The 18,758-nt window shown below is 42.8% G+C and overlaps 1 protein-coding gene across 1 annotated transcript in view; it reads left to right on the forward strand.

The window, feature by feature from the left end:
* Nucleotides 1-18,758, forward strand: part of ELAVL4 (ELAV like RNA binding protein 4) — an 84,145-nt gene that overhangs the window by 51,575 nt on the left and 13,812 nt on the right. Inside the window, exon 3 of the mRNA XM_059898417.1 lies at nucleotides 9,363-9,466. Within this exon, the coding sequence (XP_059754400.1) occupies nucleotides 9,363-9,466 (104 nt within the window). The remainder of the gene's footprint in view (nucleotides 1-9,362; nucleotides 9,467-18,758) is intronic.

Raw genomic sequence — 18,758 nt, forward strand, 5'->3', positions numbered from 1 at the left:
ACGAAAAGAGTTAAGTTTTTTTAAAAACACTCCTTTGAGAACTGGTTGGTTGGCTTTCTTTATGAAATAGTGTAGCTTTGTAACTGGTCCTTCCTGCTTTCGGGACTCCTGGAAATCATCATATATACTCTGAATTTCCAAGTACCTCACCCCAGTAACAGAGGTATTGTTTTACATCTACTGGAACAGTTTGGTTGATATCGTCTCTGAAATCAGGAAACTCTGTTGAAAGCCTGTATGAGCTTTAGAGTCAGAGGGACTTGTGTCTTGGGATCTGAGGCCTCTGGACATGACTTCTCAATGGTAAATGGCAGTGACCATGCCTAACTTGTAAGATTGTTTTAGGAAGCAGATGAGATGATACAAATTAAGCAGTCAGGTAGAATTTAAATGTTCTCACTGAAAAAAAAAGAAGATAAATATGTGTTAATTAACTAGATGGGAGGAATCTTTTCACAAGGTGTTTATATATGTGTGTATATATATATATATATAAATCATCATGATGTACACTTTATTTTATTTTTTTAATTTTTATTTTATTGGGAGTATAGTTAATACACAGTTACAAGTGTACAGCAAAGTGATTCAGTTATTCCCATACAAGTATCCATTCTTTTTCAAATTCTTTTCCCATTTAGGTTATTATAGAATATTGAGCTGAGTTCCCTGTGCTATACAGTAGGTCCTTGTTGCTTATCTGTTTTAAATATGGTAGTGTGTATGATCTTACAAGCTTATTTGTCAATTATACCTCAGTAAAGCTGGAAAAAAAGAAATAAAGCACTCAGTATACATAGTAAGCACTCAAAAAATGATAACTATTTTGTTACTATTCATTTGCTTATTGAATTCATACACTCATTCATTCAACATGGATTTACTGAAAGCCTACTATGTGCCAGACATTGGTTGTACCAAGATTAATAAGACCCGTGTCCCTGCCCTAAGGAGCTTAGGGTTCACTGAGAAATACATTTAGTTCGACAAGTTTATATTGAATGCCCACTATGGACCAAGTGCTTTGCTTGTTATCATCTTGATGCCGCATGATGAGTTCTCAACTGGGAAATTTCATCTACTTAGGAAGCCAGAATGTAGCCTCTGGAAATAACCAAGTACTGATTCAATGTAATTTTACATACTTTGGGAATTCAGAATAAGAAGGCTGGGTCCTGTTTTTTTTTTAATAGTGTTTGTTGTTGGCAGAGAGCAGAGGCATTCAAAATTTCAGATGTCTAAATGATTCCTGAATCTGTGCCAGAGGTATGGGGAGATCTCATGTATACATCTGCGCACTCAACTTAGAATCGATACTGACAGTTCAGGTTGACATCAGCAGCACTGGCCTCCTGGAAGTGATAGCCATAAACTGAATAGCACTCTTCTCTCCTCCAGGGATAGATGCTCCAGCTGTCCCCTTCCTCCTGGAATGCCCTTCTCTGTCTATGGCCTGGCTATCGCCTATCAATCTTTTCAAATTAGTCTCAGCTCAATTATATCCTCCAGAAAACCCTCTCTCCTTCTCACTGTCACAACACTTAGCCACACTCTACTATAGTTGTTGATTCACAGTTCTGATTTTCTTACTAGACCATGAACTGCTTGCTTCTTCCTTGGTCCTCAGTTGCCAAATCTGTAGAAGAAACTCAAAGATGATTGATAGTTAAAAGTCCTTTCCAAGACTGTCATTCTATGACCTACCAGATCCAGTCTGACAGACACAACCAATGTGGAAGATGGGAATGGGATACTTTGGGGTATATATTGAAATTAAATGGAAAGAATGAAGACTTGGAGATAGTACTAGAAAACCCAGGCTCTCTCAAAGTCTCAGGCACACTGTGCTGTGTCAGGGCAGGTGTTTAACACACAAATCAGCACATATTCAAGAAACCAGGGCACAGCAGAAAGTGCACAGGCTCTGAAGTCATATGGGTCTGGCTACTATTCTCTAGCCAAATAACCCTGGGTATGTTATTTCTCCTTTTGAAGCCTCAGTTTCCCCTTCTGTAAAACAGGGATGGAAATGCCTGCTTCAGAGGTTGTAAAGATTTAAATAATAATATATGTAAAGTGCTTAGCCCACAGTAGGTGCTTAATAAATATTCTCTATTATTTTTATTTTCTCAGTTAGAAATCAGGATAAACTGTGAGCATGGGGTCTCAAATAAATATAATTTAGAACCTTTGTATCTTAGCATTAGAAGGTATCTTATGAATTGATCTTGTTAACTGCTGCAACATCTCTTGATAAAATGTAGATCTGGCCTCTGTTTGCGTAGTTCTAGTCAGAGGGCCCTTACCACCTCACAAGGCAGCCTGTATCCTTATAAAATCATTAGTAGAAAGTTCTTCCTCTTATCAAGGCAAAAATCTACTCCCTCACTTTCTTCTATTGCCTGATTCTCATTCTCTCCCCTGGGACACCACATAGCAAGCCTACCCCTGACTTCCCATGCAACCTTTCAAGTATTGGAAAGGGCTTTGAGCACCCCTAGAATCTTCTCTCCTTCAAGGTTAAAGCCCACAGGTCTTTCAGATGTGTCTCATGGGATCTGGTTCCATACCTCTTACCACCATCCTCTGGGAACATAGCAGAGAACAAAAAATACTTGGTTTCCGCCATCAGTGAATTGATATTCTGATTGGGGGGTGAGGGAGTGAGACAAGTCACCTGAAGGCAGGAACAATTTCTTGGTCATTGGAGGCACACTCGTAGTATCTAGCATGTAGTAGGTGTCAGTTATTTGTGGAATTAGTATGCCTCTTGCATGCTATGTACTCCAATATGAAAGAAAAGCATCAGAAACATTCTCTACCTTTGAGGAGGTTGGGACCTCATTCAGAAGATAGCATCCTCAGACGCAACGGTGTAAGGCAGTATCTACTGGGGCATGGGAGACGAAAGAAAAGAAACCAGCATCTATTGAGCCTCTGTTATATACCAGGCACTTTACATGCATTATCACTTTCAATACTCCTAATAATACCATGAAAAAAGTAATATTAAGTCCATTTTGCAGATGAGATTACTCTAGCAAAAAGGGGCAAAGTAAGAATGCAAAATCTGCGGATGAAAAGAAATAGCATATATTAAGAAGTCCTGAGAGCGTTCCTGTCAGAGCTTCCCTTCCCTGGGACTATGGGTTAGATGTGTAGTTTTCTCAGAAATCAGGGTGTGGAGAGGTTCACTTAACTTAGCCACGGTCACAGAGCAATAAGCTGAAGGTGCATTTCTTACAAATCCCCAGTGATGCCCGTGATGCTGGTACAGGGATCACACTTAGAGTAGCAAGACTTTAAACCATACTTAATTTGAGGGAATTGTGTGAACTACCAAAAGAAAATAAATCCTCTGATTAGTTGGCTCTACTAACACTGAGTTTGCGGGAGAAAATCCGAGACTCAGACTGTCCAGCAAGTGTAAACACCCACAGAGGTGAGCTGGGAAGGAACAGAGCCATGGATGCTCTAGAATCTCAAAGCATCCCAGTCACTGTGAAGAAGGGGAAGAGTTCCCAACACAAGGGGTGTGCATCCCCTTGAGTTCTTGCCTGATGCCAGACACCGCTGTGCCTTTGCAGAGAGACCAAACCCTGTGGAGAAAAGGCGTGAGCTGGGAAGTCACACAGGCCTGAGTTCATTCAAATCCTAGACTGGAGGCCTACTTCCTGGTTGACTTGGGGCAGGCTATTTAACATTTCTTAGCCTCACTTTCCTTATCTTTACAATGGACCTAATGGTACCCATTTCGCACAGGATTAAATTAGGTAATTTTAGTAAGCCACTTAGCAGAGTGCCTGGCACAAAGTAGGCACTGAATAAACTGTAGCTTCTGTTCATCCACATGTTAATATAGTTAATCCTCACGGTGATCCTTTGATCGTGAAGATAAGGGATTATCCCTGTTTTTCCAGATAAGGGAACAGGCTGGTGAAGCTTAAATGAATTAAGCAAGGATATACAGCAAGTACAGTTTTGGGCCACACATACATGAGTACATGCAGTAACAGCCTCAGAGCTCTCTGACCCTCTTTAGGGTGTGTTGAAGTAGATTTCAAGGCAGTGGACAACAGGGAAAGTCATGTCAGGGCTGGCAGGGAGGGAGTCCTAGGATTTGAAGTTGGCTGAGGTTATCCCAGCATGTGGATTACTGCCCTGCAGGTGATCTTGAGGTGACTGGGGATTTGATCACGTGCTTTGAGAACAGAATTTCAGCCTGAGCTAAGGGTTCTAACATCCACAAAAATTCCTTACTCAACTCAGAAGGTTTCATCAACAGCAGGTACCCATCTGGCTGCTCCCTTGGGGGCTTTGCAGATGAGGGAAGTAGCTGTTCGGTTTCTGGAGAATGATGGTCTTTGGAGAAAGAAAGAGCAATGTGTGCAGGTTGGCAGTGCAGAAATGCTGAGGCTCCTTCCGGTCAGCCCTGTGAGGGGACAGCTTCTCGGCTGCTGCCATCAGCCATAAGGATGTCATATTTAGGGTCCTGCTGTCATAACCCCCAGGACCCCAAAGGCAAGGGAAAGCAACTTCTATCCAGAATGACTGGGAAATGAGGGGTTATAATCAGCTATGATGGTGACATTTCCTAGCATTTGAATACAATAAAAGTGCTTAACACAAACTATTGAAGGTAATTTACTTTTTTCTCAGGTGGTTCAAAACAACTTCAGAGATATTTCAGGGCCTCAGTATAGTTGTCAACAACACTTTAGTTCCAGTGGAGTAACTGTGGTAATGGCAAAGGGGACTAGATTTGGAGTCAAAAGGTCTATACCAAGGGGTGAGCAAACTATGGCCCAAAGGCCAAATTGAGCCCATTGCCTCTTTCTTTCTAAATAAAGTTTTATTGGCACTCAGCCATGCTCATTAGTTTACATATTGTACATGGCAGCCTTCACGCTACAATGGCAGTGTCATCATGACAGACTGGAAGACCCACCAACCCTAAACTATTTACTGTCTCACCCTAAACATAAAACAGTTTGCCAACCCCTGATCTAGACTCAGTTTCAGCTATTCAGGGATAGTAGAGCAAATCACTGTTCTCTCAGAGCTTCAGTTTCCACATCTATAAATGATGACTCTCTCTCCCACAGGGTTGTTGGGAGACTCAAATGCGACATAATGGGTGGAAAGGCACTTTGGAAACTCAGGATTTCTTTGGAAACGTGAGCCAGGGTGGTTTTTATTTTTCACCTGATCTGTGCTGGAGGGGAACCCACCAGGACATTTTTTGTTTGTGTTTTCCAGTCCCTGATGTCAGCTTGTTGTCCTGTTCTCCCTTTCTCACAAATACGAAATGAATTCCCCAGGTGCCCCTCTCATCCTCTTCTCCCTCCAAACATAAACACATCCTGGTCATGTGCTTCCAGCAACGGAGAATTAGTACAAGTGTATGTATCCATCTGTTCCCTTATCAAATATTTGTTGAGTACCTACCATGTTCAAGTATGCAGACTTTATAAACTAGTTCTTGTAGGGAGAAGTGTTTACTTTCTACGGGGAGAAGTTAGGTATAGAAATTATTATAACAGAAGAGAAATATTGCCACATTGTAGTACGAGGACACGTCGTGTCTTTGTGTGTGTATATGCACATGTGCACAGTTTAAAAAATAGAAATATTCAGGTGCAGATTTAAGAAAAGCTTGTTAAAAACAAGAATCTGTTTAATCCAAAATACACTGAAGCGCCTTAAAAATGTAGCCATTATGTATAACAGTTTTCCCTTGGAAACTACATTCTAATTTTAAGTTTCTATCCCAAACTGCCAAGAATGCCTTTCTTGCCCATTCATGGTCACTGGGCCTCTTACCCAAGCCTGCTGTTCCGGACTGCCAAGGACTGGTCACAAGTAAGGGTTGTAGATCACCTGGGCATCAAGGAGCAGGCAGTCACTATAGTTTCTAAATATTGGAGGTAGCCTTCATTTTATAATATTTTATCTTGTCTTTAATGATTTTGTTTTTTCTTTATTGATGATTCAATAAACATAACTTCAATGATTTAATTTATATGTTTGGCTTGCTATCAAAATAAGCTCATAAACTGGGAGCAAAATAAAGTTTGTTTTAATTTTCTGTTCTGAAATTACTGTTGCCATACCTGTATGGTCAAATCTTGCTGCTGCTGATAAAGGGAGACGATGAAGCTATTTGAGAAGAAGAAGAAAAAAAAACCTTATCTATTTCTGGGATGCAGATAGACACACTTAGTTCTAGGCTCCAGACTGGGTCCCCTGGGCCTTCCCAGCATGGTGGCTCTCTTGGTCCTCGTAGAAATAGTGTTGGTATTCTTTGTGAATATGTTTCATTTGTATTTTTCTATGTCTGTGTACAATTTAAATACAGAAATGCAAATCCAAAACCCATCACCAGTACTTTGCCACCAAAATTAAAACATAAAATTCTTCCTCATTTTACTCTCCCTCACTACTAAAACAGTTTCTGAAAGAAATGAGGCTTGGGTTTTTATATTTTCTACCTAGGGATTTAATCCTCTCAAGAGTGTTTTAAAAGAATATGCTTAGCTCCACTGAATATTTTTTATGAGACTTAGCTGTATTCCTTCTATGATGGCAAAGAAGCAAGTAAAGAAGCCTGTGCATGAACTAGGCTAACCACAGGTAGTTTTATTGTGCTGCCAGTTTATCTCATATCTTTCAATTCACAGGCAAGCCTTTCCACCTCTCTCCTCCTATTCAGTGCAGTGTCCTGTTTTAGAGTTTGCAGTTCATTATTTTATATCAAGGAAAATCTCTGATCTTTTAAAATCCCTTTCCTTTCTGAAACGGTGTTCATCTAGTTTTTAGTTTTCCCCAAAGCACCCTCATTCCTGACGTTAAATGCAGTCTCTCTCTAAACCTAGAGCAGGTGAGCATAACACGGTTGTGCTAATTGCAGTCAGGTACTAAGGTCATGGTGGGTTTGGGACTACACAGGCAGGTGGGTAGATATGGCGTATCTTGCTGGGCAGGAGTCTTTCCTTCACTTGACCTTCAGAACCTTCCTAGAATCTGAGTGTGTTTTCCTTCCTCCTGAAGCAAAGTTCTAAAATAAAGATAAAATATAGACTATAAAAATCATAGCCACTATATATATTTAAGATTTCCATAAATATATGAATAATTGGAAAGAAAGATAGTATATCAGGGAACATACACCACTGGTAGGCATGATAAATTCTTCCACATATATTCCATCAGTACAATGAGTCATTGTTAAGTGGTTAAGTGCAGTTAAGTGGTGAGTGTTTTGTCTATATTTTTCATATTTCATTGTAATTTTATACAAATTAAATTTAGTTGGATAGATTGACTCTGTCTGACCTGTTTCCTAGAACTCACACATAAGGTTTGTCATTGAGATTATTACTTTAAAAATGCCCTCTAAAGCCCCTCAATTTGGTGCATGACCGTTTAAAAGAAATAACGGTAAGACTATTTTACAGCAATTTTTAAGGCTTCTCTTATATACAAGGTAAATAGGACTGATAAATTTGCATGATGAAAATAGATTTAATTAGGTGAATTTAGCTAGGCTTGATGAGGTGAAGCTGAATTTAGGATGAATGATATTTTTAAACAAATGAATTAGTCTCATGTATTTTTGGATTTGCAAAAAATTTTCTGAGAACATGTAGCAGGGTCTTGCATTCACACACACCTCTTTCTCTAACTCTTACTCTCTTGTGTGTGTGTGCGTGCGTGCGTGTGCACGCGTGCACTTGCCACTCATACACACACACCACTCACACACCACACATAACACAGTGAAATAGAGAAGGGCCCCGGTAGCTACAGCGTGCTCAACATTTTCTCCCCCTTCTTCAGTTACTAATTCTGGCTGGTGAAGGGCATATCTGGCGAAGTTTGCCCCTGTCTTTCCTGTTCTAACCCTGTTATTCCAAAACAGAAGGAATATCCTAATGTATTGTCATTTGGGGTTTTCCATTTTGGGGACAAAAACGCAATTGAGTTTCCTCATGATTCTCTTTACTTCCACCCTATAAAGGATAATAAAGTCACCCATTTTCTGATCCGGAACCCAACTTGTTTTCCCAGGTTCCCTCCTACGACCAACACAAACACAGACATTTACCAGCAAAACAGAAGCTGTTGGAAAGATTTTTTGGCTGCTGAAGTGGGCTCCTGTCACCAGGACATGGCAGACTTTTTGCTGTATTGTCTCCCAGCCCTGGTCTGAGTGTACTCCAAAGAGTGCTTTATGTAATCAGTCTTTCCTGACATGTGACGTCCTGCCATTTTCCTCCCCTTCGGCTCTGCTGCCGCCCACAAATCAATAACATTGCCTGGGAAGTTCAAGCTGGTTTTGCAGCCACCCTAAGCTCTGTATTTCTTAAAGAGTATGTCAGAAAATGTAAAGTTTCCTAATGATATTTTTGGCTGATGACACATGGCAGAGCTGATGGACTATTTATAATCAGTGGCACGATCACAAGCACATTATTTTTATTTCACTTAGAGGGGGAGCCCTGTCACTTGCTACCTCTCTTTTCAGACAAGTTGATGCCATCTTCACCTAAAGTAGCTAAATCCTCTTTGCAGAGTGTATTTGCACTCTCTCCTTTGTGTTAGGAGCTCCCCAGTTCTTTCCAGTAGAACCCCCCCTCCTTTTTTTATTTTTCTTAGGCTGGGGGAGTGATGAGGGCAATGAATGATTTGTTGCAACTGCTTTAAATTCTGGCCATGCCTTCACTATAAATGTCTCCAGTCTTTGCTGCTCAGATCTTGCTACAGTCCTCTGAGTGTAGGCATGGCTGGCATGACTGAGGCAGCAGACACAGCTACTGCATCCAGCACTTGTCCCAATTTTACAGGACTGAGCATAGCAGAGCTGTCTTCTGTTGAGCAGCTACTATGTTCTAGGTAGGCATTCCATGCTCAATATCTCGTTAACCCTCTCAAACCTGTCTGTGGCGAGTGCTGTTATCTGCAAAGAAGAAACGTCAGGGGAAAACAGGAGATTAAGTGAATTCTCTTCAGAGTCACACAGCTGATAGGAAAAGCCCCAGGACTCCAGTTCAGATCTCTTCTAACAAACCACACCCGCTCTTTTTCCACTGCCCTGCCCTGCCTCTTACCAATTAAGTGGACACTTGTGTGTATATGGTGTGGACGTGCAGGGGCACTTATCCATTCCCAGCTGGGGCAGCTCCTGTGAGTTTAAAGGCTGACCAGAGTGAGAGATGGAAGAACTAGAAACTTCTCAACCTGGGGGTAAACCCTGGTATAAAAGGAACCATGTACTAGAGGGTTTTGATGCACTGCAATGGGAAGTGTTACCTCTATAAAGATAATGAGCTCTCTCTCTTTTTTAAAAAATGTTTCCACAGGACAGAGTTTAGGGTATGGATTCGTTAACTATATTGATCCAAAGGATGCAGAGAAAGCCATCAACACTTTAAATGGACTCAGACTCCAGACCAAAACCATAAAGGTAAGAGGTTACATGTTAGCTCCTTATTTGGGAAGCACTGGTTAAATTTCATTCCTTTGATCTAATAAATTCAGGCTACGAGGGAGCTGGCAGTGGCATTCTTTATTTATTATTAAAAGGACATTTACCATCCACTGTACTAAGTGAGGGACACAGATCATTACAGAAGAAAGAGCTGAGGGTTGAGTAGAGGGAGGGGACCACAAGCTGTGGGACCTCCAATCCAGAGAGCAGGTAAGATGCCAGGGACGACTACCCCCATCAAGAAAGCCTGTGAGCTCAAGCCTGCAAAGATGGTCAGAGCAGAGCCAAGGGAAGAAGCTGTTCCAGGCAGAGGGAACAACACATGCAAAGCTGTGAAAATGTATATAAACATTGTGAGTGGGGAACGACATATAGAACACACTATGGCCTGAGGTTGAGCAGGGAGATGATGAAAAGATGAGGATAGGAGGTGGGCGGGGCCTCACATGCGAGGCCAAGCATCTTGGTTTTACCTAAAGGTGAAGAGGACCCTCCTAAACAAGACTTGAAAAGGAAAAATCAGTTTAAAAGAAATGCACTGGTGTAAGAGGGACAGGTACTATAGCATCTGGGGAGGAATGAAAAAGTAAACATTCTAGCAATCCAAAAATAATCAGACTGGTAGATAATATCTCAGGAGGGGTTGTTTCAAGTCCAAAAAGAAAAACAGTCCCCCAGCGCCTTCTCCTCCAAATGGACATTTCTGTGGCTGGATAGTCGCTCTCTCCGTTCAGACTTGACCTTGGGAGGGTCCTTGAGGAGGTGGTGCTGTTTGCTTTCGGCCGCTGCCCCCTGACAGCCAGTGGTGGTCTCCTGGATGTAGCCTGCCTCTTCCTCAGCCTCCCTCTCCCTTCTTCCCCCACCTCCAGGCAGCATCCGGTTTGGGGGCAGCTGCCAGCTGATTAATGAGTCCCATCCTTCATAGCCTATTAAACCATGGGGAGGTGTCTCCTGGGCGCTCTTATCCTCACGACAGCAGGTCTGACGCAAAGTAGGACAAAAGAGAAACCTCTCCCAGAATGGAAAGCTATAGATGGCACCAGCTCTCAGCATTTGAAAACACAAAACCAGAACTTTTGGGTTCAACAGAGCTACTTTTCCAACATCCAGACTGACAGGAGGCTACGGGTGTAAGAAAATCTTAGCTGGGAGGTAATCAAAACAAAAACAAAACAAAACAGAAACCTTCTCTTTTTGGAATATATTATGTGGTTATCATTCTTTCTGTTTCTCTCTCTTTTCTATCTTTCTTTCTTTGTTCTTTCTTTCTTCCTTTCTTTCTCTTTCTCTTTCTCTTTCTTTCTTTCTTTCTTTTTCTTTCTTTCTTCCTCCACTCCCTCCCTCCTCCTTTCTTTCCTTCCTTCCATCCTTGCTTCCTTCTTTCCTTTCTTTTAAGCCACTCTACGTTTGCAGTTTAGTTTAGCTTATTTTCTAAAGATGATCACTTTCCTGATCTCATACAGTCTGGGCTTCACAAAGACCCCAAAATGGGCTTGACACAGATTGCGTCAGTCTCAGCTTAGAATCAGTCCCTGTGAGTTCTCTAAGGGAGAAATAATCGAGAGTTGTTTAATTATGGGGTAGTCCTCTGAGAGACAGGAGCATTAATTTCTTTCAAAGGAAAAATATACCTATTTTCAATGCTTTGAGATGGGATGCTCTTGTCACCTGATTCTTTGATGAGGCCACAGCAGTTTGAGAGGTGTCTTCGTGGGTTTGATTGATTTTTCTGTGTTATCCAGTTCAGCATTAGAATGTCAGACATTTGCTCTTCCCTTGATGCTCTTCCCTAATCTTGAACTGAGAAAGATGCTTTTCTCTCCTCTACAGTTTTCTTAAAACCCAAACCTCCCCAAGAGCTTAGGGTCAAATTCTTAGCCATCCATTCTGCTTTTTTAAAATAAAGTATTCCTTGAAGCCATCGGAGATTCCCAAAAGGCTGAGTGGATCCAGCTTTTCTGATCTCAGAATGCAACCCCCCCTGGTCCATGATGCCATCAGAAGAAGTGCTGTGTCTCAGTGGATCTTAGAAACAAGGAACATTGATTATTTTCTTTCTGTGAAGAACCAGTCAGCCTCCTTCCCATCTCTATATCCCTTTCCCCACTCCCTCACCCACCCTGTGCTCACCCTGCATCAAAATGCTGCCAACACATTTGCACCCAGCAGCAACGTGGGCTTCCGAGGCACTGTAGGATTCAAAATGCATGATGCCACGGCTGAATCAATAATTTCCATTCTCTACGATGAATGAAAATTTAATGTGCAAACCTGGGGATTTCAGCTCTTTCATTAGAGTGTTTATTTGCCATACTAAAAATTAAGTTTGAGTGATAGGTTCCTTTATTAACTTTTCTTCCCTTTCCTAAAGGGACACAGTGTTTCAGGTAAAAATCATATTAAAGGGAAGGAAAAAAGCAAACCCTTTTTGTGTGCTGTTAATAGTCTCATCATTTATTAATTTTTTAAAATTACTTTTCTGCCTTTCAGGCCACTATTTACTTCTTCTGCTTCAGTTTGCTTTGATAAGTGACATGAGATTTATCTCTTTGCTCTTATTCCCATGAAGGAATAAGATAACTTGCCTATCTGGATAAAACAAGTATCTTCTTTGGAAGCGTGCATCATAGAGATCTCCTCAGAATCATGTAGTACATGTTTGCAAACTTGGGTCAAGTCTGTCCCTCCTTTTGCTTCCTGCAAAACACACGACTTCAAATGTAATGTACAACGTAGATGCAGGAAAACCAAGAGTTAATTCCTAAGCTTTGAAGGTTAATGATGAACAGCTAGATTCAGGGATAGTTCTAGAAAGCCCTGAGGAAGTAGTGGAGACTATAGTGAGCTGGAGAGCACTAAAAAGGGCAGCTGTTCTTCGGCTACTACTGATTATTTAAACCCAGATCATTGTCAGATCTTCCACTTATTCAATAGAAACCAAAAGCTAGATATTTTATGCCAAATCTCCCAATTTTTAAAGGTTAAAAACCAACTCAAAAAATTTTAGAGCATTATGTAGGCAAGCCAAACAAAACTTAAGAGATGACTTACGGAGAAGCAGTTTGCAGCCTCTGAACTCAAATTTAAATGCACAAACACTATTTTGCATTTTGAAAGTGAATGATTCATTACTAGGCTGCTAGGAGAAGGTGCCCACAAATGATGGTTCCCTGTTAACAAATGTTCGTTTCCCCTTTATTAAGAGGGATGTAATGTGACTGTGTGTGAATACTGAGGGCACATGGAGGGCAAGACCAGGCCCCTGTCCTCAAGGAGAATACAATCTTAGCGTAGACACAGCATCAAAGCAGAGAAAGAGAATGCTTCATTAAGTAAGCCCCTCTAAGTAGTGTGGATGACTGCAGATAACTTGCCTATCTGGGGACAAAAAACAAGTATCTTCATTGGAAGCATGCATTACAGAGATCTCCTTGGAACCATCTAGTACATGTTTGCAAGCACATGACTGCAGAGGAATTGTTCTTTGGATTATAACTTCTTTAGTGGGAGAAAGTGGCCAGGTTCCCACCCGTCTTGGAGTTTAGGCTCAGAGATGAAGTGACTTGTCCGAAGGCACATAAGTGGCCGGCAGTTGAGCTGAGTTAGCACCCAAAGGTGCCGTGAAAGATTCTTCCAGAAGAGGAGCTACTTAATATGTGAGCATGACCTTGAAAGGAAATAATAATAATGATAGTGATGATACCTTATATTGAGTATTTACTCTGTGTCCAACAGTATTCTAACCCCTACGCACGTTTAATAACATTTCACCCTTGAAGCTTCCCTAGGGCTAGATGCTTTACACACATCGGCTCTGATTCTTAAAATAGTGATTCTCTCCTTTATACAATTGAGGAAACTGAGGCCCAGAGAGGTTAAGAGACTTATCCAGGATCACACAGTGAGTAAGTGAGATTTGGAATAAGAAAAAAATGTTTTAAAAATAACTGGCAATAGGTCGTCAGTGTTGGAATGTCTCACTGCCTGCTTGCTCAGCGGCACATGCGTTCTGTGAGTGTGTGGGTGTGTATTTGGCTCTGTGCACACATGGGTTATACTCCCTGGTGAGGGAAGATATATAAAAAGCAAACAGATGAATTGCATGGCTCCTCCAGGTTCTTCAGTAAACAGACTTGTGGTTCGGGGCTTCTGCCATCAATCAGGAGACAGACCTGACTTCAGATCATATCTTCTCAGACCCCTGCTTTCCAGGCCCTGAACTAGGTCCTAGGACTTTGGCGACCTAGGGATGGCAGTGCCCTGGAGATTCTTCCATCCATGTGAGTCAGAGAGGCATGGGGTATGGACCATGGGCTTACACTGACTAGCCTGCCAAGACCCAAAATTGGGTCTTTTCTCAGCATTTCAACCATAAACCCAGTGGAGATTATTTGCCCTGTTTAGGGCCTTGGAAGTGCTGTTTAGCTTCCAACCCCCCATCCCACCGCCCGTTTGTCTCCAACAGAGATCACTTTAGACGCTGAGAAGCACTGAGCAAAATGGCTGTGGATTCTGGAAGATGATTCCCAGTACTCCTGGACCCCACAGTGGATGCCCGTCCCAGTCCTGAACCTCTGCAGGGCATTTACAAGAGCAGCTTCTGAATTCCAGCCTCTTTCTAAGAAGCACTCTGTTGAATGCAGTTGCAGTAGTCCAGCTCTGTGTTGCATTAATTAGGAACAAAGAAAAGTAGATGGTTCTGTAATAGCTTCAAAAGAGGGATATGTTTACCAAAAGTTTGGATTGATATACAAGTTACACTGAGAGCCTTCAGTAAAAAGTGATCCAAAATGGAATTTGAGGATTTAGAATCCTAAACCTTTCAGTGTAGTGGGACACCTGTTTGGGTTTTAACCTGAGTTTGAGGAGCAGAATTAGAGAAGCGTTCACTGCTCTGCCTCTGGAAACTCGTCTCTCATGGGAGCCACAAACATGCGAAGGAGCACCTCCAATGCAGTGAGATGGGGGCTGCCACAGGGCTGCAGGGGTTCCCACTTGATTGGGGTAGAGGAGCCGGAGTAGGGAGCTGTGCACGGTTTGAGCAGGAGAGGGATCTAGTCAAAGTAAAGCTCCAAGTAGGTTCATCTGGCACTGGTGCGTCACTTAGGTTGTTTGACGAACGAAACCAGCGGCTTGCAGGCTGCTGTGCTAAGTTTTTGTCAGCCTTAGACTTTGGTTTTCCTCAGCTCTATTAGGAGCTTTTTGACTTATTTTAAAAGCAAAACAGGCTTATTTATAAATAATTCGGAAAATTCATTATCATGTAATGAAGGCAATGTCAGCCGTTCCCAGCTCCATGCTATTAACGTTTTTATATTTTTCCTTCCTTTTCTCATTGCATTACATTTACAAATGATGTTGTGGCCTTTCTTTTCCTAATCATTGCATTAAGCTATTACTCAAATTATAAAAATATGAATTTAAAGAAAGCATTCCCAGAGCGCAGCTTTGTGCAAACTGGAGGTGTGAGTGATTTCAGGATTAGGTCGGGATGAGGGGACAAAAAAGCTGCAACTGCCACTCTGACTGAACCCAGGAGGGTTGGCACTCAGTCAGGAGAGGAGGTGAGAGAGTAAAAAAGAAGCTTTATCGCGAGGCAACAGCCTGGTTCCAGAGGGAGCAGAGCTAGAGGAGGGGAAGGTGTGTGAGTGAAGGCTTTTCAGAAGGGGGAAAAACCCTCGCTTCTCCGAGAAGGAGAGCAGCTCCTTTATTTCAGCCTCTTGCTCTGATGTTGCTTAGCCATTTCACCATTTTCGCGTTATTCTTCTAATAGCACTAACGGTGCCTCCAGGGGATCTTTCCATACTTGAGTTTTGCAGTTTCCAGTTTGCCCCTCCTGCTTCTTTCTCTTGCCAGGGGTCATCAGGGAGACTTACCTCCCTCCCTCCGCCCGCCGGCAATCCACCTGCCTTGCTAAAGGTCTCCATTCCGCTGAGGCATCTTTTCTTTGCTCTCGGCATAAGCAATTATTTCTCCTATCACTGCTCTTAATGCTTCCCGGAGAGTTAGCAGATCATTTTCTGCTGGCAGATATCACCCCACCCAGAGATGATAGACTACCTCCCTCGGTCTCATTAATAATAAAAAGGCATTTTCTCTCCTCCCCCATTATGGCTGTAGTCAGAGCCGGTGTGGAAGTGCTTCCCTGCCAAGGTCAGCAGGGGCGACTGGATCACTGAATCCCCGAGGAGTGAAGAGAGGGGGTCACAACACCAGTGGAAACGGGAGACCCATCTACCCCAGTTGTACCGGGCACTTTCTCTCCTGTGACACATTCCGTTTGGCTGCTTTGCTTCCTAGCTCCCTGTTAACTTCCGTTGAGTGATTAATTTCAGATACAGGTGTAGGAGTTTGAGAGATGGAAATACAGTTCCCTTACCCTCTGCCCAGTGAGGCTCTTATGTTCCCAGTATCTTAAAGGTCATCCACAGTGTCCTGTGTCTGTGTTACAAAAGAAAGTTGGGCAGGCGCAGGTTACAAGGACACTTAAGTTTTCAGAAGTGTGTGGAATGAGGCTTGGGGGCTTTAGCTGTTTACAAGTGTAAAAGATCCCACAGTGTGACGTGAGCTGCTTAAAAAAAAATTCAGCACACCCCAGGTGTCTTAGGAGAATTGTGGACTCCAGATCCCAGGAAACAGTGGTCCTTTCTTGTCCACTCTGGTCAACCCATCCCTGGTGTCTTTTGTCCATTTCTCAGCTCCACGTTTTGAAAAGACCAGATGCTCTAAGGGTTGTCCAGAGGCAAATGAGGAAGATGGCCAAACGGTGCTGCACTCACATATTCACTCCACAATGGTTGCTTTTCCATTCTCTAGAGGAAAAAAAGTGACTCTGAAGCTCCATCCTATATGTCAAGAATCTGGAAAGAGAATCTATGTGTCTATCATTTGCCTTGGGTGGTAGTGAGTCCCTGATTGTCAGACACATGCAAATGGAGTCAGGGGTGACTTAGAGGGATTCCTATACCAGACTGGAGTCTGACTAAATGATTCTAAAGGTTCCTTCTAGCTCTGAGATGCTATAACTTTGTGTTGTTCCTGGGCCTTGAGCTGTTCTGTCTACTAGCCACTAGCCATATATGGCTATTTACATCTGAGTTTAAAATAATTAAAATTAAATGAAAAGTTCAGTTCCTCAGTCACACTAGGCATGTTTGAAGTACTCAATAGCCACCTGTAGCTGGTGGCTACCATGTTGGACAGCACAGATCTAGAATGTTTTCTTGATCCCAGAAAGTTCTGTTGGACAATGCTGGCCTAGAACATCAGCGGCCCTGGGGAATAAAGGATCACTTCTCCATGGTTACCATGAAGCCCCAGAGCAGATCAGCTGGTCTGTCAAAGGTCATAGAGCCACATCCCTCTCCCCTTACCCCTTGCTGTCCACTCAAAAGAGCTCTGAGTTCAGATGGAGAGTCCGGTCCAGCTCCGTTAGAAAGTACTAGGATGACCTTGGACAACTTAGTTGATTTCTCTGGACTTATTTCCTCATCTACAGAATGGTTCCTTCCAACTTTAAGTCTAGCTAATAAAATATTATAGCGTGATCTCTCCAGCTTGGTAACGTTCCAGGGAAAGTAGCAGTTTGTGCCAAGTACACAGCTTCTATTTCACTGTCCACGATAGCCTGGCATAGTGGAAAGATCCCAGAACTTAGTCATATCCAGCTTTGTCTTAGTTCAGCTGTGTGACCTTGGACAAGTACTTGACCTCACTGAGCCAGAGTTTGTCGTCTGGAAAATGGAACTAATAATATCTCACTTATAGGTAATCCTGGCTTATAGTGGATTGCTTGAGTAATGCTCCCCAGCATGAAGATGATAGTGAATAGGGTTACCCCTAAGGTAAAAATTACATGGGGAGAGGGGAAGACTTTTTCCCATCTACATGTTTCAGAGATACATAAAGAACGAATCTAAGTCTTACTTTGTATAGTGGAAAGTATCGTGGAGCTTCCAAGTGGCCACAGCAGTCTTACCAGTATAGCAAGATTCAGGAGTTGAAGTTTAGTGAGGAGACTCGGTGTCTTAAACCCTGAGTCTGAGACCAGCTCTTCCGCTAACCAGGCCATAAAACCTTTAGCACATCTCTCCCTTCTGGGGGTCACTAGACAGACAGCAAGGTCCTCATACCAATAATCCCCCTTGATAATTAGATGGACTTTTTAAAAGAAGTTTTAAGGCACACGAATTCTATCACCACACCATTTTTTAAAAGAATTATTTATCCAGCCTACTCTGTGCCAGAAGTACTCTCATGATATTCTTGGATACGCTTCAAATCTGTGGTTCCCTCTAGCTCCTTCTCCACATCAGAGTCAGTGCCTGGGAAAGGAGCTAAAATGCATTACATACAGTATATTACACATTTTGTTTCAATTCAGAGAATGTGTGCTCCTGCCCTACGTAAGGCTTTGAGACTAGATGCCACAGAGGGTCTGCAGAGACCGCTAGAATGCTCAGACTATTTGGGCAGATGAGGTGTTAGCACAGATGGCTGTGATGGGAGGCAGGGTGTGATAGCTGCTGCCACTGAAATGTGTATCATCTGTAGAGTCCAAGGAGAGAGCAGTCATTTGTGTCTGGGCTTCATGGAGGAGGTGGCATTCAGGCTGGGCCTGGAAGGATGGGCAGGAGTTCATTTTGCCACAAGGATGAACAGACAGTAAGAACCAGAGACATTTTATTTGAATTGAGGCATAGGGTGCTTAGAGGGGTTAGCAGGAGATGAGAGGCTGGGCCAGATCCCAGAGGGCCTTGGATGCTCAGGTAAGGGATTTGAGCTTCCATCAAAAGGTGCTGGAGGAACACTGAAGGTCTTGAGCAGCAAGAAGTAGCACAATCAGAACTCATTAGAAACATTACCATCAGGTTTCTCAAGATAAAAGAATATCATATCAGTCATAGATCATATATCAGGTAGTGGGTGGGGGAAGTTTGAGGAGTGGGGCCACATAAGCAGACACCTGTCCTGCCTGTGGGCAGGGCTGCAGCCACAGACACAGGGGTAAGCTGATCCTGACAATCAAAACTCTTGTTTCTAGGAGCCAGCTGGCTTCCTTCTTCTTTCCCAGCTCCTGGTGGTGGGATCAGAAGTCCCAGGGAGGGTGTGCTCCTAGAAGGCCCTGGAAGCACCAGAGTCTGTTCTCTGCTGCCATCCTCCTGGTCTCTGTGGAATGTCTGTCCCCAGGGATCTGTTTGCTCTAGGGAGTTTCTGCTCACTCAGAGAGTACGGGGTGCTACAACAGACTGGGGAAAATCTGCAGCCT

This window comes from Balaenoptera ricei, chromosome 1 (assembly GCF_028023285.1).
Source record: "Balaenoptera ricei isolate mBalRic1 chromosome 1, mBalRic1.hap2, whole genome shotgun sequence".
Taxonomy (NCBI): domain Eukaryota; kingdom Metazoa; phylum Chordata; class Mammalia; order Artiodactyla; family Balaenopteridae; genus Balaenoptera; species Balaenoptera ricei.